Source organism: Pundamilia nyererei, unplaced genomic scaffold (assembly GCF_000239375.1).
Source record: "Pundamilia nyererei isolate P.nyererei 1_Seehausen unplaced genomic scaffold, PunNye1.0 scaffold00034, whole genome shotgun sequence".
NCBI lineage: Eukaryota > Metazoa > Chordata > Actinopteri > Cichliformes > Cichlidae > Pundamilia > Pundamilia nyererei.
In genome coordinates, this window is record NW_005187435.1 from 3,815,438 (window position 1) to 3,835,354 (window position 19,917).

At 39.0% G+C, this 19,917-nt stretch overlaps 2 protein-coding genes across 10 annotated transcripts in view; one reads left to right on the top strand and one right to left on the bottom strand.

Moving 5' to 3' along the window:
• The first annotated feature begins 101 nt into the window (after positions 1-101).
• On the top strand, positions 102-9,353 carry ncoa5 (nuclear receptor coactivator 5). Of its 7 annotated transcripts, none has more exons than XM_005729812.2 (12): positions 102-317; positions 1,798-1,856; positions 3,159-3,414; positions 3,643-3,750; positions 4,511-4,574; positions 6,473-6,691; positions 6,767-6,885; positions 7,154-7,283; positions 7,470-7,672; positions 7,777-7,981; positions 8,160-8,251; positions 8,397-9,353. In XM_005729812.2, the coding sequence occupies exons 3-12, from the start codon at positions 3,246-3,248 to the stop codon at positions 8,960-8,962; spliced, it is 1,875 nt and encodes a 624-aa protein (XP_005729869.1). In that variant the 5' UTR covers positions 102-317; positions 1,798-1,856; positions 3,159-3,245; the 3' UTR covers positions 8,963-9,353. The 7 variants fall into 7 exon arrangements, with proteins under 7 accessions (XP_005729869.1, XP_013765429.1, XP_005729867.1 ...); XM_013909975.1 differs by having other exon boundaries at positions 103-317; positions 6,764-6,885; positions 7,473-7,672; XM_005729810.2 differs by having other exon boundaries at positions 104-317; positions 6,764-6,885.
• Positions 9,354-11,396: 2,043 nt separating this feature from the next.
• The window catches only part of slc12a5a (solute carrier family 12 member 5a), a 178,877-nt gene continuing 170,356 nt past the window's right edge, over positions 11,397-19,917 (bottom strand). For 2 of the 3 annotated variants that reach the window (XM_013909971.1, XM_013909972.1), the window contains exons 22-26: positions 19,722-19,847; positions 18,734-18,966; positions 18,476-18,490; positions 18,114-18,247; positions 11,397-15,663 (exon numbers count right to left, since the gene is read on the bottom strand). In XM_013909971.1, coding sequence (XP_013765425.1) covers positions 15,572-15,663; positions 18,114-18,247; positions 18,476-18,490; positions 18,734-18,966; positions 19,722-19,847 — 600 coding nt within the window. In that variant the 3' untranslated portion in view covers positions 11,397-15,571. The remainder of the gene's footprint in view (positions 15,664-18,113; positions 18,248-18,475; positions 18,491-18,733; positions 18,967-19,721; positions 19,848-19,917) is intronic. The other variant, XM_005729817.1, reaches the window with a different exon arrangement.

Sequence of the window (19,917 nt, forward strand, 5' to 3'; positions counted from 1 at the left end):
TTATATCATTTGTTAGAGGGTTAAAAAAATACTCCGTTTAAAAAAACTTATATTTTTCTGGTAATTGTTTTTAATGGCTCTAAAGGTCTGATTCGTTTTATTGATTCGAAGGGCATACTGCACGTATTTTATTTTTAGTCAATAGGTGGCGATATATAGGCTAAATGAAATGGTAGTTACATCCACACAAGGGGTAGAAGAAGATATCAGGGGCCAGTTGCCGTAAATTAAGTGAAGAAGAAGGGCAGCATTGTGAGCGGATAGTGGTTGATCGTGACGCTGGGTGGCTGAAAATTGACACGAAATAGACTTTGAAGGTAAGTACATTGTCGCCCTGTCGTTCTTGCTATAGCATTGCTTGCAGCGAACCGTGGATCGTAAAGCATTTGCAGGCGTAACTGTGAACCTATCTGTTTGGTTTTAACGTCCCTGGTTAAGGTAGCGTTAAGAAGCTAACCGCCGACATTAACCTAGCTCCATGTAGCTACTCCGTAACCAATAACGTCTCTCGGAATGGCGGTGTATGAGAGCATTGCTTTTAATGTTAACCGACTTAGTTTTATGAGCAGTGTAACGAGTCTATTTTTGGATTACATAGCTAGTGTTGTATCGTGTAAGTCGTTATTCATGAGCTGGCCGGAAAGCTTTGGCGAAGAGTCCCAATCGAAAGTAACATTACGAGCCGCGGTCGAATTTGTATTGCTAAAAAGGCGTTTGGTGAGAGGTGATACACTTGACTGGCATTTGAATGTGCTACTTTGCTTTGCTGGTCATTCAGTTATTTTGTTTAACCTTCATTTATACAGATGATCCAATTGAGATTATAATGTCTCATTTACAAACATGCTTCAAATTTTGTTTACTTATTTTTTCCCGTTAAATCAAGGCACGTGAAGTACTTACAGCTAATTGACTTTTTTGAGGTTCCTTAAAAATTATGTGTTTGTTCCTAGAAGCAGCTTATTTTTAATACTTACAATGACTTGTTGGTAATCATAGGACAGTGGCCAAACCGGTTTGAATTGAAGGCAATATTAAGTGAAGTAACTATTTTTTACAACCAACGTAAGCAAAAGCGCATCTTATTAGGGCTGGGAATCTCAAACCTTGGTGCAGATGGGCTACAGCAACAGAAGACCACACCAAGTGCCATGCCCGTCAGCTAAGAATGGGAAACTGAGACTACAGTTTACACAGGGTCACTAATATTGGTCAAGAAATAGATTAGTAAAACATTGCCTGGTTTGATTAGTCTGGTGTTCTGAATTTGCTGTAACTAACATATAAAAGTATGAAAATGGCCTGACATGTATCAGTGGTTCAGGCTGGTGTGACATTTTTGGCAGGATATTTTCTTGGCACGTTCTTTGATATCATCTGAACATTGTTTAGCCACCCGGACCTACCTGAGAACATCTCAACTAGTTTCTTGAACATGACAATGTTGTTGTTGACACTGTGCTCTTGGCCTCCACAATTACCAGATCTCAGTCCAATAGTGCACCTTTGGAATGTGGTGAATGATGAGGTTTGCATTGAGGATCTGCAGCTGACAAATCTACAGCAACGCAGTGATGTTATCATGTCAATGTGAACCAAAATCTAGGAGGAATGTTTCCAGCAACTTGAATTTCTGCCATGGGAAATTGAGGCTGGTGTGGAGAGTTGTTATTGTGAATCAATTTATTCAATAATTTTCTGAAAGGCAGTTTGAGACTATATTTTAGAGCATTTCAGTTGATTACTTTCATAAGCTTATTGTGGTGTTTATCTTTTTTTTTCTTTTTTTTTTCTCAGACACACTAGTTCCTAAATTCAGTGGATGCTGAATCCAGGCCATCCAGGTTCAAGTTAAGGTATGTAAGGAGCTGCTTCCTGAAAGGTTTATGTAAATTCCTTCAAGCATAAATGCAATGAAACTCTCTGGTCTTTCTGCTGTATGTATCTTGAGACCGAAAAACCTCTTGCGGTTCTATTGTCCTTAAATAATTTTATATTGCGTTATCTAAGGCACATAAAACGCACATTTCTCCTAAGGACTTTTAAGAAAATTGCGCCGTTTTAGGTTTTGGCATTTTCAGAGTGACCGCAGGAACGTGATTTCATTTCAGCTAATCTGATTTTCTTCAAGACGGCGTTATTTCAAGAGAAGAGGACTGCATTTATTTCACAAAGGACTGTTGTGAGACCCAATGGGGCTTATTTTTCTCGGATGGTGTGACTTTAAATTTGCACCATGAACCTTCTTCTAAAATATTTCACTCGTCAACTATAACTAGAGTATATCTCACTCTGAATCCTGAACTTCAGACACCGGTGTCTGTCATTTCTCTCTCTCTCGCTATACAACCACCAAGGACCGTTTCGGATTTCGCTGGGGTACGGTGTTGAGAACTTTGCATTTTGGATCAAAAGAAGTGTGTTATTGAACATTACTTATTAAATTAAAAAAATAAAATAAATTTAAAGAGGGGAAACAATCAGTGGTATAGTCAGTCATTTTAAGTTTTTCTCTTTACACAACCGTGGGAATTGCGGCTTATTTTCTCCTACATTATTTGTGGAATTTTCATCACTGATTAGTCCTGCTTTTCTAGTGTGGTCTCATTTTCTTCTGCTGCCATTTCTTTGTGGGAAAACTCATCTATTTTGCACTAATAATAAAGTCTGCACGCAGTGAAGATGAAAAGGGGCATTGCACATTTTACAAGAAGAAACCTTAATTCATTATGCACGTCTCAGTCAAATTCTGGCATAACTTGTGCCATTTAAACAGATTTAATGTATTTGTTTTTACACGTTCTAGTTTTCTTCTTCATTAAGCGCATATATCCAATAAACGATTATTTCAAACAAAATTTTATCCAAAATCCATTTTATGGGGAGATGAGAATATTTTCATTTCAGCACAAGCTACCATGGTGCGGAGGGAAAAAAAATCAACATTTATTAAAAAGGAAAAAAAATATCACTTGCAGTGCAACTTTTTTTCCTTTTGTGTATTAACCTGTTGCACAACAGGTTAATTAAATTAGAAAATTATAAATATATGTAAATATTTTGGAGTGGTTTATGATTTATCGGTACATTTCCAGTTTAATTTCAATTTGAAGATTGAACTCTTTTTGATGCTCTGTCTGACCTTTTATCCTTCCAAGGAATTTGATCTCTTAAGTGAACAAACCAAACCTGTTCAAGCATTTGAGACGCACGAAGATACAAACCGGTGAACTTGGGATCTAATCATGTCTCGCCGAAGGAGTCGCAGCCTATCACCAGGGCGCTATTCGCGCTCCTGCAGCAGTAATGATCCTAGAGATTTGGAGAGGAGGATTTTTGTTGGGAATTTGCCGACCTCCGACATGGAAAAGAAGGATTTGGAAGACCTGTTCAGCCCATACGGGAAGGTAGTCGGTCAGTAAACACAATGCAAGTTTTAATGACATGACGACAGTATGCATTAGGGAGGTTGTCCCTAAAAGTCGTGAAATATTTTTGACTAGTTAAAATTACAGACAAGTTCGCATGAAATACAAGAATGTTCTAATTTATATATTTAAAAGGGATTAAATGGGTATTTTGATCAAAAATGGCTCTTCAGAATTGTCCTAAGGTTGTGCACTTAAAATATTCCTCTTCCAGGCGTATCCATGTTTCGTGGGTTCGGATTTGTACAATTTGAACGCGTTGAGGAAGCCGAAGCTGCAAAGGCGGCCCAAAAAGGTCGAATATATAAAGGTTATAAAATAGGTAAGCCTTAACTGCAAGTGATGTGATTGTATGGCTGAAGGAGTTATTATTTGTGTTCCAAAAAAAACAAGCTAATGAAAGAATAAGGTCAGGTTATGTGCTAATAATAATAATAAAAAAAAATTAAAAAAAAAATTGAATGGCATAATTATTTGTCTGAATTTAGGAATAAAATGTATTTATTTTTTATTTATTTATTTAAAATTACCCCTACGTTTAGAGTCTGATCAACCACGAACGCACGGTGCTTTTTTTAAAATTTATTTATTTATTCCTTTTCTTTTCCTCTTTTTTTTTTTTTTTTTTTTTTTTTTTTTTTTTTTTCTCTCTCTCCTTCTTTTCCTTTTTGAACTTGCAAATCAACAATAAAGGCAAACATGCATTTTTAAATTCTGGCAATGCTGTTGTGTACGATATTTCAACGCGGATTCAGATGTGTCACCTTTTTGGTTTGGGGAGTTTCTGAAGCCCAAATTTGAACTTGAAAATCTAATACATTCAAGCTCTGCTAGTTTCTTGCAAATTTTGACCCGGAGAAAAGACGTCCATCGTTTTGGGTTCATCTCAAACTCAATTTGACAGATTGGGCGACAGAATCTTCTGCATTTTGAACTTCCGTCCTTTTTGGATTTTAAAATTTGGATCCTGGCACTCTGTTTCATTTGGACGGTGACGCAGCCACTTCCATTTTTTGCGTGAACATCATTAGCAGATCTCCATGTCACTGTTGTGTTCAACGTTTGGATTGATTTATTTTCAGATGTAAATATGGCAGTGGAGCGACGTCAAGCTAAACCTCAATCCCAGCAGAGCCCTCCACGAAGGTAAAGTAACGCGAAATGAGTGTGAAGAACTACCATCGCCACAGTTGTTGGTTTTTAAAAAAAAATTTAAAAAAAGGGATTTAACTATATCCTCACCTGTAATTTCCACCAGTGAAGAAGTTCGCTTTATGGATGCTACTGCACCATTAGACGGATTTGTTTATGCCGGATTCAGTATTTCAACCAAAGTTAAAAGTTTACTGATGTGTTGAAATAAAGAATAGAGACATATGGATGTAATTTAAGTGTCTTTGTCTCAAACATTCTTCACGTCGTGGCTCTTTTTCAGCACTGGTGTTCTTTGCGTGACGATAGGACTATCGTGTGTCACTTTCTCATGTTTCATATCCTGTAGGAAGGTCTATGCCTCACAACAATATTTTTATCATTAATATTTTACATTTTTAATTAGGCGTATGTATCTGATCTAAAGTTGAATAGTAGCAGTGTATAACATAAAACCGTTGCATCAGCTGATGTCTGCACAAAATACAAACCATGTTGACCTATCCTCAAAACCACAGCTGCAGGTTGTTAGTGGTCGAAACTCCATAGAGTACCTTTTGTATTTATATTTAAAAAAAAATAAATAAATAAAATAATAATAATAATAATACAAAAAAAACCCCATAATTGCCAGTATGGTCTTGTATTTTTAGTTTAAGCTTTGTTATGTATTCCTTTAACCAGCTCAGTGATCACCATACAGTTTATGACTGAGTACATGCTACAGAGCATCCTACACATCAGAGAAACTTATTTCAGAGGCAGCAGGTTATGGTCCAGCTCCACTGGTCACTGGGTTTCTGCATATTTAGATTTAGTTGCCTATTGTGAATTGTTAAGATAAGTAACTAAAGGTCAGTGTGAAAGTTTATCTTTTAGACTTCCTCCATGTTGACTTGCTGTAAGTCTTGCATTTCATCTGATCCACTTAAGGGAAACTCTTCTCATCTTTCTATCTCGTCATATTGTAAGTAAAGTGTTTCACTGTACCTTGGACAGAATATGCAGGGGTTTTTTTTGTTTTTGTTTTTTTTTTTATAAATAAATTCTGTACAACACTTAGCTGCTGGAATTTTATATTACTTCAGTGTAAATAGAGTAAGTGTAACACTGCGTTATTTATTTTTCTTTTTTGTGGACCAGGGAAAATTTAAATGTTAGGGAATAGAAAAGTAGGCAGTGTATCATTGTGTGGCGATACAAATAATCGCTAAACGTGCTTCGTGTTTTGGTAGTTTTGTCTTATTTTGTTTGTGAACTGCTTCGGAGTTGAGCCTTTAATGAAAGTTACGTTTTACATGGTAATAAGCAAATGTTTGGTTAACCATACTATTTATTTGATGTATAAATTTATTTTTTTTAACGAGAGAAACTGTCAAATCACAAGCGGTTAGGAAAATACTTTAATCTGACTCAAAACTGGTATGTCATGCTATTTCAGAATATTATGATTTTACTTGAAACGTCTTTACTTGGTCTCTGGCATTCTTGCAACCTCATTTATAGTATGGAAGTTCAACTTCTGGAAGAATGAACAGCCTGTGAGCCTATTGCGCTGTATGTGCAAAATAAAACCACCTTCAAAAAGTTTGTTTTATTCAGAGCTGGATTTGTGGTCAAACTTTAAATGTTCGGTTGGTAGTTGTGTGTTTGTAGATCACAGAACATTTTTGAAAACTTGCTGCTAAGAATTATCGGAATCACCTACCGGTTTGAATTCACGCAAGTGGTCTGGGGGGGGAAAAAAACTTTGTTTATTTGCGCCGGTATAAATTTTACACTACCAGCCCATTGACCTGTCCTCATCCGCTAAGGACAGGCATTCCAGTTTTCTAATATTTCAAAGGCAGCTTCAACTCTTAACCTGCACTAATGGATAACATTTTTCTCAGGGCCCCTTACAGCACCTACGGGGACAGCAAAGAGCCCCGACCTCGGTCTCGCTCACCTGTTTATGGGCGTGACGGACGTGAGCCTCGGGACAGCCGTGATGGGAGGGACTCCCGGGAGCCTCGACCAGGTGGCCACTCTCGTGACCCTGATTACCGGTACCGTAGCTCAGAGAGCAGAGACAAGGACATCAGAGGTGACCCACGGGATTCTGCTTACAGGTGACTGACAAACCATCCACTGAGTCTTTAATGGTTAAGCTTTTGTTTGAACCTGAAATTTTTCCCATACAGCAGAAGCGAGTATGACAGATACTACCGTAGTGGCAGTGGTGCAGAAGATTATTTCAGGAGGAAGGACGAGACCTACAGGGATCCTTATGGAGATCCCTGGAATGGACGTCGTGAGCCAGAAGGTATGTTGTCTTCAGTGTACAGGGTATAGTTTAGGACTGATTGGTTTGAATACTCTGAATTTTAATTGTTTGTTTTTTTTCTCATGTTTGGGTTTAATTCTCATGATTTTCCTCTAATATCTTGACTTTTTTTTTTTGGTAATATTGGGTTTACAATTGAAAGCACTAAGAATATAAAGTACCAGGATTTCTGCATAATTAAATTCAAATGGATACAAATTTAAACGGACATTATTTTGAAATCACTCCCACCTCTCATTACCTGTAGAGGAGCGTCTACGACCAGAAGAACGCCGGCGTAATGAACTGTATCGGCAGTACTATGAAGAACTCCAGCGGCGTCATGACGCTGACCGTCCTGTCGACTGCTCTGTAATTGTTGTCAACAAAGCCCAAAAGTATGTCCACAGTCTGTTGTTTATAGGAAGAAAAACTGATACTGGACCAGAAACATCTCTAAATATTCAAAGTACATGGAATGTTTTCATTTCATACTGCTCGTGTGTGTGTGTGTGTGTGTGTGTGTGTGTGCGTGCGTGCGTGCGTGCGTGCGTGCTTCTGTACTTGTGCTTTAAAACCAACTGTAGGGAGTATGCTGAGACGGTTGGGCGGAAGGTCCGTGACTTGGGAATGGTGGTGGATTTGATCTTCCTCAACACAGAAGTGTCTCTAACTCAAGCACTGGAGGATGTAGGCCGAGCTCGTACTCCTTTTGCCATCATCATAACCCAACAACATCAGGTGCATCGCTCCTGCACTGTCAATATCCTGTTTGGCACACCTCAAGGTAATTCAGGATGATATTAACGTGTTTTTTGGAACGTTTCAGGTAATTCAGAAGTGTCAGAATCTTATTTTGTTTGGTTTCATTTCTTGCATTTATTCTTACAGAGCATCGAAACATGCCCATGCAGGACGCCATGATGCTGGTTGCCCACAACTATGACACCTACAAAATCGAAAACCGTGAAAAAGAACGTGAGGAGATAGCCAGAAAGGCTGCGAAGATGGCAGATGATGTGTTACTCAGAGAGCCTGACCGAGAGAGCCACCCCGTCTCCTTACTTACTAACATCACACTATTGGCTGAAAATAGGTAGCTGGTTTAAATCTTTATGCTTTTATACAAGTATCCTGAAACATGGAGACTTTACAATGAAATAACATGGCTTTGGGGAATGCAACATTTCATCAGTTAGTGATGGTGTGTTGTAGTAATCTACATGATATTTAGTTTCTCTGTATTGAAAGAATAATCTTGTTTTGTTGGGTAGATTTGTGACTCCAGACGAGTTGGACAGTCTGATTGCATACCTGAAGGACAAAAGAGCTCGGCTGGTACGAAGCACAGCAGATCCCCTTGCAGGTAATGCCACCTCCTTGGTTTAATTTTTTTCATTTACATGCACATAAAAATGAGAGGAACTGGTGGACTGGAAATGGTTATTGACGTTTCTGTTGAATACAATGATTTCTATAGAGAAGCAAATAACTGATATGTCTCCATACAGCTCCAGTCCATGTTGGGCCTCCTCCAGCAGTACATCATGAAGTTCCCTCTTCAGCTGCAGCACTCCCTCCATCTACTCACACACCCCCACAGTCGGGTCATCTCAGTCTGTCAGCGGGTTCAAGCACCTCGGCTAATCCCAGTCACCAGCAGGAGCTGCAGGCTAAAATCCTCAGTCTGTTCAACAGTGGCAGTGGGCAGTTAACAGGCACTACTGGCCTCCCCTCTGCACCCTCACAGTCACACTCATATGGATCTCTTGGCCAGTCTCCTTCCCAAAACCCATCCCGCCCACCAATGCCAGGTCCTCCTGCACCTGCATCTCAGGGGTACGCAAACCCTCCAGGCCGAATGCCAGTTGCCACCAGTATTCAGAGACCCCCCACCTCTGCTTCAGGCATCAATTTTGACAACCCGAGTGTCCAGAAAGCTCTGGACACACTCATTCAGAGTGGACCCTCTCTCAACCATCTGGTGAGTAGTGGGGCCTCTCAGCAGCAAGCCCCAAGACCAGCACCCAGCATGGGTCAGGCCCCACCTGTCTCTATGTACCCCCGACACTACTGAAAAGCTGTAGAACCCTGAATTTTTATTTTATTTTATTTTTTTCCCCTCCGATGCCATAAACTTTCCTGTGCAGTGAGTTTTCTTGCTTAGTATCAGTAGACTGTAGGGATGTTTTTGTAAAACCTTTTAATCTCTTTTCCTCCATTGTTCATAAAATGTGAAGACTTTTTTTTTTTTTTGCAGCTGTTTGCCAGAAAATAATTATTCAGTCTCGTTATGAAGTACATTTTGCTTACAGATGGAATTCTCAGTTCTTTTCCAACTATTGTCTTATAGTTTTACAGTCTTTTAATTTGTAACATTGTTTTGTTTTTGTTTTTCATGAACAAAACAAGACATAATTAAAAACTCGGACACAATTCCTGTAATAAAATGGTATTGGTTTATTGCATTTTGTGCTGACAAATCTATAAAATGGAACGGGTATCGCCAGAAGCCATAGAGATAAGCATTTGAAATGTAAGATAAAACTACTTTTTCCTCTTTATTTTTTCTTTTAAATGTACCATGAACCACAATAGAGAATAATACAGGTCTTTTTTTTTTTATTTATATTTTTTTGTTTTAGAATATTTAACTTGCACTGACACAAAAAAATAAACACCTCCACACTAACTGTATTTTATTTACACGTAGCCCCCTCCCACCCTCGCCCATGACCACCCCCCGCCCCCAGCAGGTACAAGTGCACATGTACACACAAACACACTCCCACAGAACTGAAAGGAACACACTACGGCTTTACCATAAGACCAGGTACGGTATCAAGGAAGTAGAGAACGGTTCAGAATGAAACAATGTTTCAATATTGTTGAATTAGATACAGCTGTGTCTTTGTGTGTATGCTGTATACATCCTCTACATCCAGTGCATTATTTTTATTTTTTTGTCTCCGAGCATCCATACAATGTTTCCCACAAGTCCAGTGAATTTCAAAACAAGTCTGGACAGTGACAAGGTTATGGTACTGGTTACTTTTTTTGTTTTTTTGTTAAAGCCCTCAATTATTAAGGAATAATTCATTTTGGGAAATATCCATTAAATAAAAGTTGAGTGATAAGAGAGTCCGTAGCAGAAAAACTCAAATCTCCAATACCTGAATCGTTCAAATGAAACTGGGCATTTGTTAAAGCGGAGTACTTGTGTATACCCCTTATTTAAACTGTACAGAAAAACAATGTTTGTAATGACAGATTACATACTCTGCTCTTTCTTAGTCAAGACCAGCAACTTACTAACGCCCAGACAGTCCTTTCACAAATGATGTTTTTAAGCCTTGTTTGAAGTAGCAATCACGGAAACTAGATGCGTGTTAGTTTTGAGCTTCAGAGATGCTGGTAGATGGATATACCTTTTGATAAAGCCGTAATTGGTTTATTGCACAAAATGCAATAAACCAATACCTGTGCCCTTCCCAAAATGCACAACTTGTCCTCTTAAGGTCATTTGAAAGCCTAAATAGCAAATCCGTTTTGGTAGTTGGAAATACTTCTAACAATACACTGAATAAAACCAAAACTGGTGACTGAAAAGAGGTACATCACCAGTTTTGGACAGGCAGCAGACTTACTGCTTTTTCAAACATTTAAAAATAAAAATTAGCAGGCGTCTCCTATAATACCTTGGCACGTCCAGTGTTCTTTGTTTTACCTTGTTGAAACAGTATTCTCAGGGGAGTGACATTTGCTACAAATTTTGATAAGAAGGTAAACAATTTGCACATGTCTTCATCTAATTCACTGGAGCACACATTTTCACACTCATTTATGTAGTTAACTGAAATATACTTTGGTAATCACTTCATCTCCAGCTATTAGACACAATGAGAGGACCATGTCAACAGATCTACCATAAAAAATAGAATCTCATACTAGAATAATATTCATCCTGGGATACAATGGGCCAGTGCTAAGGAAAAATATTCTACTACTACAAACAAAAGTGTCTGATATAAACAAAATACTTTTATACCACAAACACCCAATATATTTTCAAAACACCTTGTTCGGGGTAGTTGCATGCATGCACTGAGTTACACAACATAACCGGAGTGGGGCTCTGCTTGCACTGCATGAATAGCCGCTTGAGTTTTTCTCATCTGACTCCCAGAGAGATCGACTGTGTGAAATGTAAGTGCAGCTGTTGCATTACCTTCCATATCAGGCACATCTGATGCTTCTGTGAAGATAATATTGAGGGGGTAGGATCTTATTTCAGCTACAGACTGTGTGCCCCCCGTCTGCAATAATCTGGGATTAGTTTTGTACTTCTCTGTTGGTGTCTTAACACGACAGCCTCCTCAACCCAGTAACAGATGTGTTTCAGAGCCCTTAATATCCATTTTAGGATGGAGACTGGGTAATGATCACTGGCAAGTTTGCCTCATGCTACAGTTGTGCAGGTGAAAGATCTGATCTAAATCACGGATCAGTTCAGGGGGGAGAGGGACGTGCTGGTTTTTAAATCGACTATCGCACCTTGTCCAAGCAGAGCCTGTACCAGGTTTGGAAGCGCGAGTTTTATATTCTTTGATCATTTCTCAGAATTATACTGCAGTCACATTTAAAATACAGAGCTGGGGTGGATTTTCGTGGTTGGGATGGGGGAGACCAGGGAGCTGGGGCAGAAGGGCTGAGCAGTGGGGTTGAGGGGGAATTCTGGGAAGGCTCACCTCACAGATTGAGTGACAAGCACTAGAAATTTAACAGTTACTATTATTCTTTTAAAGAAGTTTGGCAAGGAAAAAAAGGAAAGAAAAAAAGTGATGCATGCTAAAAATGTCCAAGAAAACGGTCAAATGATAAGATGTAACAAAATTAATAATCTGAACTGTTGCAGCTGGGAACCGCAGCAAGATGATGGGATTTCATGATATTTATTTATTCTTTTTAGTCTGAGCTGTCAGACCGCCAGAGCTGGCTGTAAATACACTCTTGTGCCACCAGGGATCACTGTGGGACAGAGTCTGTGCAGAGCGGGCTGGCTCTTTTGCCATCCGACCCCTCTATCACAGAGTGCCCGTCAGTGTAAAGTGCTGTGCTGCCTCTGCCACATTTTGGTTAAACACTTTAGGTTTTTCTGGTCCAAAAGACCTGGTGACAAACACTCTAAAAATTTAAGAGACTGCTGACATCTCCAGTTATTTATATAAACTGAAATTATGACAAAATGGGAAAAAAAAAATACCAATATGAGAACAATATTGCACATAATCTTACAAAACTCTAAGACTTTGCCCACAGTGATAGAACAGTGTACAACAAAAGACAACACTAGCAGATTACAGTGTCCTTGATTTGTGATATTCATATTTACAAAAATGTGAAATGACTATTCCCAAGGCTCGTCTATTTGCAAACTCAAAATCTTCTATCACATTACATAAGACTACTTGAGCGAGATTGAAATATAACGATTAACAATATAGTGAACTCATACTTTTTCCTATTTTGTTTTTGTTTTTTGTTTGAGTTTTTTGCAAAAAAAACAAACTTATTTTCAATGTTAAACCATGCTGCCGACTGTGCGGCAACACTCCTGAGTTCTCAAAATCGGAAACTCATTGAGAATGTTTGACACCTTTCTCCACCACTCCGACTCTGCACCTTAAAACATGTAAGTCATCACGATATAAAATCACTAAAACAAATATTGCCACATGGTACCATGCAAACAGCAATTATAAAACATTTATAATTCCATAACTAAATTTATTTCCAATAAACTTCTCCAATAAACATCAGATATCTTTTCTTTTGAATAAATTTAAAAGGCTCAGTTGATGCAGGCAATGTTGTAGAGACAATCCCAAAATAACCATGTTCTTCAAAAACAGGTGAGTGTCAAACAACCCCCTCCCCCCTTTTTTGTGACAAGCATAATAAATAAATTCTTCATCACTTGGCACAGAGAAATCTTTGAAACTAGGAGTGGGCTACTTGTCTTCAGGTGTCACAGGTAGGTGTGTTTAAAAGTCTCAAAACAAATATTCATGTTTTAATGTTTTGGCAATTCCACTCGGTTTCTTTAAAAGCGCTAAACAGAAAACGTGTTCCCCGAAAACTGGTTCGCTTTACTCAGGGGATTAAAAATAGTAATTTCGAGAGCACGTTTTAGAAAAGACAATAAAGGGTGACGGTTTTGCCCTCAGTTATAATATTGCATCAAGATATTCAGTATAGTTTTCTAATAAAACAGAAAGCTAACCCTGTCGAGAGATCACGGGCCAAATGTGTACAGGTACAGCCGTGTCTTGTTAGATAACCACCGCTACCACCGCTGATATGTATGTCTATACCCTTTTTACTATATCTTTAATGTTGATTTATCTCATCTCTATTTACAGTACAAATAAATCTATAGATACTAGCAGCATTCACAACATATGGTCCGACATTCAAGCAACACTAAAAACATTTAATACTGTTTGTAAATAGTTCTAGAAACTAATTTGTTTTGCTTCCCTATATCGTATATACTGTATATATATTTTTTATATATATATATATATGTTTATTTATATTTACTGTATATTTCTACTAGAAGTGCAAATGACCAAAAACAGTTTCTTTAAGAAAAGAAACAGGAGCAATCAAAGTAAAGTGACAGCTGTCCTTGGTCAGAGTGAGATGATTTTGGATTTTATAAGACTTACGAAATCTACATATACAAAATATATGTGTAAAAAAATAAATAACGTGATCACGCGAGCCCAGATTTCAACCATTGCACATTCCTTCAAAAATGCACTCTTCTTCAAACGTAAATATGATTTGTTCACAACCAATCAAATAGGATAGAAAATCTCACTGGAGAGTAGTCTACTGCATAGAGTTCATTCTTGTGGACAAAGTGAGTAGCTACAGAAGCCATTGTCCTCTCTATTTATTTAGGCTAGACCCTATAAACAAATAACCAATAGATGTTCAAAAACTCAACTCAGCAAGAGCAGATATCGACAACAGCTGGACGTTTTATGGAGGGCTGAACATGTATTCTTTAATTATCTATAGGGTGAAGTTCCAACTACAGTGTCATCACCATGCTAGTTTCCCGTAGACGCCTCCTTTTACCTTTTTTTTTTTAATGACACTTTGTTCTCTCTAACTTCAATTGTCAGAATTTTGTTTCCCACTTCTCTGAAAAAACTTCGATATGGCACATTTAATGTATTGAAGTTTGGCAAAACAGTGGCAGAGCTATGAATGCCAAGATGATATACAGCTATTTCATCAATATGTGTAAATTCAGTCTATAAACGTAAATACATATTTGCTCTCTACATGAAAAAATAACATTTAGTATTTTTTTTTTCTTAATGAACTTGATGAAATCATCAAAATTTCACTCGTCGCACAGTGGTGGACAGTGCAGGTGCAGTGCTTTGTCGAGGTTACAATGACGCTTATCATAGTGAAAGGAGCCTATGCCATCCAATAAATAAATCCAATAAATAAATAAATAAATAACCTTTTTTTTAAAGCAGCTGTTTTAAGCTGTCTCTGTTTTTCCTTTCCATTAGAATCTTTTTAGTATGTCACAAAAATACTACACTCATACTGAACAACGCGTCAGAGCTTGTACATTATTTACAGTGATCCACACGAGAGGTCGAGGGGTGCTGGCGCTGATAATCTCCTCAGAGGGGGCTTTGTCATCTCTCCCCACTCCGCTGTCACACCAGGCTTCTGCTATTCACAGTTTAATTGTGGGTCAATCTCGACAAACTAAGCTAGCCTTGTATTTTTTGGCACTAACAGTGGCCACAGGGATGAACAGCCACTAAGAAATGAGCTGAAAGGAGTGTAGGTGATGGAATCAACAGAACGAGTGGAGCATCAATTTAAAGATAATACTGCAAGTCTGATCCACATGCCATTTCACTTTTTTCAAATGCCATTGTGAATTACTCATACATACGTCCTCTAGCAGGTGACACTGACTGTGGGTAGAAGTGTCTTTTGCCTTGAACGGTTATTCACATCGTAGACAGCAGGCTGGAACGCTGTGGGAAGTGTCCGATCACCACGAGGGAACCGAATAGACAATCCTACATTGATCTCATTTCATCTGGCTCTCGATCTCTCCGTGGAGAAGCCGTGTCTTTGCCACATTTGTGTTCGAACAGGGGAAAAAAATAAATAAAATCTACCTAGATTAAAGCAAAGAGACACATACATGCATGTGTGCTCACACCTCAGCTAACAACCCATGCAGACCCCATCACCACCTCCTCCTGACCGAGTCACTGCGACTCAGTGCGAGTTTCTGTAGCAGACTTCAATCTTGCAAAGCAAAAAACGTCTCCAAGAACAAATGTTGATAGCATCTAATTCAGTCTAGAGCCTATACTATTTATAGCAGGTTTTTTGCCTGGAGTGAGAGTAGCTTAGTGTTTAATACTGCTTGTTGGTTTGCTGGGGTTGGAGCTGGCGGAGAGGTGCTGAAGCTGAGCTGGGTTATTTGGTTGAGTGTGAGAGGACTATGTCATAGAAATAAACTGTAAGAATGATATAATAATGGTGCAGCATTGATGAGAGGGTTTGGGTACGAGTGACACAGGAGCAGGGCTGAGAGAGGGGTGATAATGAGGGGAGGGGGTTTGCTCTTTCAGGAGTAGATAGTGATGACCTCGCGACCACCTCCACGGACTAGGAGGACTCGGTTCAGGCCCTCAGTGAGGACCTCAAGAAACTCCATATCTGGGAGAGAATGATTAAGGAAACAGCTCATACACTCACTTCACAATGTTCCCCTTTCGCTCTGTGATGCTCACTTTACACTTAATGACCTATAATGAGAAAATGAAACCTCGAAAACCTGAAACCAGGTTTTTCGGAGGTACAGTTTTACAGGCCTCGGGCATCTACACTTGGAACGTTTATCACTTTCTTCCTGGCATTTGTTTGGGTTCTGACGGACTGGATGGAAAGCATCTGTAAGCAGCTGTCTGTCTGTTTTGTAAAGAGAAGTCACAGATTTGTTCTGCAGCCACTAAAGCACCGTACTCGTGTTATATCATAGTTTGCTCCATATATTCATTGAGATGAGCTTTGAAAAAAACTGTCCAAAAGATGACTGTCGTCTTGCTTCTAAAAAGATTTTGGTGCTATTCAAAGAGTTCGCTTTTTGACTTGTCAGAGGAGCTTTTTCCTAATGCTGTCAGAGGGCTTTAAATGCAGTTTGACAAACTTCAAGTAAGTTGTCAGACTCGCTTCTGTCTAGCTGCTCGAACCCAAAAGGTCCAAATGATGAAGTGCTCATGACATTGTGGTCTTTCTGGCAGGTTCTTCCGTCTGTAGAAAGGACTTCTGAAGCTCTGTTAGAGTGACTGCTGGGCTTTTTGTTATCTCCTGGTGTCTGGTACTAAGCTTGGCTGAATGATCAGATATAGGTGGAGTGATTTCTGGCTTCTTCCATTTTCCTATTTTTGAATTTACAGTGCTACTGAAAATACCCAAAGCTTTTATACCCATTTCCTGACTTTTATGACAAAGGTCTACAAGCAGTTTCCTTGGACTTCATGGCTTAAATTGTTGTAAACAAAGCAAGGACACTGCCAGAAAAATATTTCATAATTAGGTTCATATACTGTAAAAAAACAAACAAAATAAAAACATAAAACTAAAGCCTGAAAAAATTAGTTATAAAGTTCTCTGATTTCTGCAATAATGGTTTGTGCTTTGAAATCCTAATTAGATCTTTAGAGACCTATTAAACAGAATGTTTCTGATAACAAATTATTACTGTTCCTGAAATCAAGACAATTAACTTACTGACCCAAACCCTCTGTAGATTGCTTTAACACACAATTCAAATCGTTCACAAAGTTACATAGAGGCTCGAGGCCCAAACTCAATATGATTGTGTGTGGATTGATAAACAAAGTTTAACACAATCAGAATTTTATTTCAGAAGCATTTTATCATTTATATTTAAACATTTGAAGACTTAATTATAATTTGAAACTGAACCTTTACAGATGTATAAAACACTGTCTTACACATCCATGACACAGTATTCTTATACACTCACTGGCCACTTTATTACTTACACTTTACTAGTAGGTAGGAACCCCTTTTTGCCTTCAGAGCTGCCTTAATTCTTTGTGCATAGATTCAGCTGAGACATTTCTCAGAGAGCTGTACTGACATGATAGCATCACACAGTTGTTCGACCACATACTAAATGTTCTTTATTGGATTGATATCTGGTAACTCTGGAGGCCATCTGGGTACAGAGAACTCACTGACATGTTCGAGAACCCAGTTTGGGATATTTGAACTTTGTGACATGGTGTGTTATCCTGCTTGAAGATGAGTGCACTTTGGTCATAAAGGGACACACATGGTGAGCAACATTTAAGTGGTGTTCATTCGATACCAAGAGGCCAAAAGTGTACCAGGAAAATATTCTCCACACCATTAAACCACCATCCCCAGCCTGAAGTGGCCAAATTCTGACCCTATCAGCTGAATGTCGCAGCACATATCCAGACTCATCAGACAATCTTCTGTTGTTTCAGTGAGCCTTTGTGAACTATAGCCTCAGTTTTCTGTTCTTAGCTAACAGCAGTGGCATCTGGTGTGGTCTTCTGCCCATCTAACCATTCTCTTCTGACCTCTGACCTCAATAAGGTATTTTGGCCCAGAGATGTTTTCTGTTTTCCAGGCCATCGTCTGTAAACCCTAAAGATGGAAAGTCCCAGAAGATTGGCGGTGTCTGAAATACTCAGACTAGCCTATTTGGCAATAGACCAGCAATAGACCAGCCTAATTGGCACCAACAACCATGCTACATTTAAAATCACTTAAATCACTTATCATCCCCATTGCTCAGTATGAACATTAGCAGGCTGTCTTGACCATGTCTACATGGCTTAATGAAGCGATCTGCTGCCCTGTGACTGGCTGATTATATATTTGCAATAACAAGCAGCTAAACAAGTGTACATAACAAAGTAACTGGTGAATCTATATAAGCTCATATGCAAACTCATATATATGTTATATATTCTAATCTCTTTCTCACCAGTTAGCCGACATCCAAATGCAACTCCAAACTGTCAAAGCTGATTAGTTGTGTTTGGCACCTCTGTCACCTATATATTAGAGACCCCATTCAGTAAACCTACTGTTTGGGTAAAGGATACAGTTTTCATCACCTGTCCGGTTCCTGGGTGGCCCTGGCATGTTGAGGAGGACTAGCTTGGCCTCTGAAGACTTTTTAACAATGACCTCATTCAGCCGGAGAGCTGTATGCATACGTCGCACATTGGAATGGTTCCTGAGAATAGACAAAGTCACAGAGAGCAAGTCAAAATATATCCATGTTGATTAGCATCCAGACATTTTATTTTAACACAGAATTTTGTGATGCCAAGTGGAGACATGGGTGACATGGCGCTCAGTCACACATTTTTTTTAAAATGATTGTCATCTGCTCACGTGGTTGAGTTGAACGTTATAAAACATGAGTGGACTGAGTGACGTTTATTGAGACTTCAGTACTTACAGGTTCTCCCACTCACTGCAGCATGGCAAAAGGAGAAATACACCATTATCAGTGCTAAACTGTTCATGTCTTTAGTGAAGTTCATTTCTCCCGCATGCAAGCCTAAATCTTATATTAGTAGCCATTTCTGGTGTTACAATAATTCGAAGAAAGCAAACAACACAATTAAGAGACTCAAGGCTCTGTTTTTCTTAGTAACCAGCGGGTAGTTCAGTTTTATAACAGCCAAAGGTTCCCTAAGCATTGGAAAATACTCACGGCTTCATATTGAAGATGTCTTTGATGCCCTCTGGTGTTGCTGCTCCAGGCGGCTTGGCTGGCTCGCCGTCACACTTCTCAGTCCAGGTCATTTGGACCTGCTCCCCTGGGCTCTGAGCCCCCTCTCCAGGGGTCAGCGGAGTGGCTGGGGTTGCAGGGCTGGCCGGGGTGGTATTGTCATGGATGAGCTGAACCTGGGCAGGGGGGGACACAGGGGAAGAGGCCGACTTTGACTATGAGACGAGAGGATAAGTGGACGGATGTGGATTTACATATACATTACATGGAAGGTTGAAAGAGTCACAATTGAGGTGGAAATGTAGGAATGCAGGTAAAGTCACAGAGAGCCACAGTGTTAGAGAAAGGGAGAGGAAGGAGAAGTGTGATTAGGGAGCCTTATGCTGCTTTATTTATATTAAAGGCTATTAAATTATGCAAATGTTCTTCAAAGGAAAATACTATGAGATACTATAAGATCAATTCAGCGGAAAACTGAAAATACCAGAAAGGGAATCCATCTTTTTTGCTGCAGTCAAATGATTCTAGATGATTCTTTTGATTAATATTTGGAAAATGAAACAAAATACTTTCTTGCTTTCTTGCAAAGGGCTAGATAAAATGCTTGATACCTTTATCACTCACATATTTTTATGATAAACATGACCCTACCACTAGCAGCGGTTAGCGTCACATTTGTGCTAAGCTAAAGGTTGCTTCCTTTCCTTTGTATATAAAACCATTCCTTTAGTTTTATATACAAGCACTATAAAGGTATTATTCAAAATCTCAAACTGCCCCTTTAAGACATGGACAGTTGAATGCTTCAATGCTGCTGTTCTTTGATTACCTTTAGTCTGCATTTCACTGTTTAAATAATAAAAATCTTAACACACTAGGGTGCTTTTTAAAAAATTTTAAAAAATTCTGTGACCAAAACAAACGTTATACTCCAAACTGAGATCAGCGCTGCTGGAGAAGTTGATCCTACCTCTTCCTCGGGCTTCTCCTCCTTGCTGCCAGCAGGTGGGTCTTCAGTCACACTCAGTTGGGTTGTTACAGCAGCCGGGTTCTTACGCCGGATAGACCCACGGGATGAATCAGTGATGCTCTGGATCTGTGGAGACACAAATGAAGGGGCAACATGAAAAAAGTGATTTGAGCTTCTTTTTTCATATATATATATA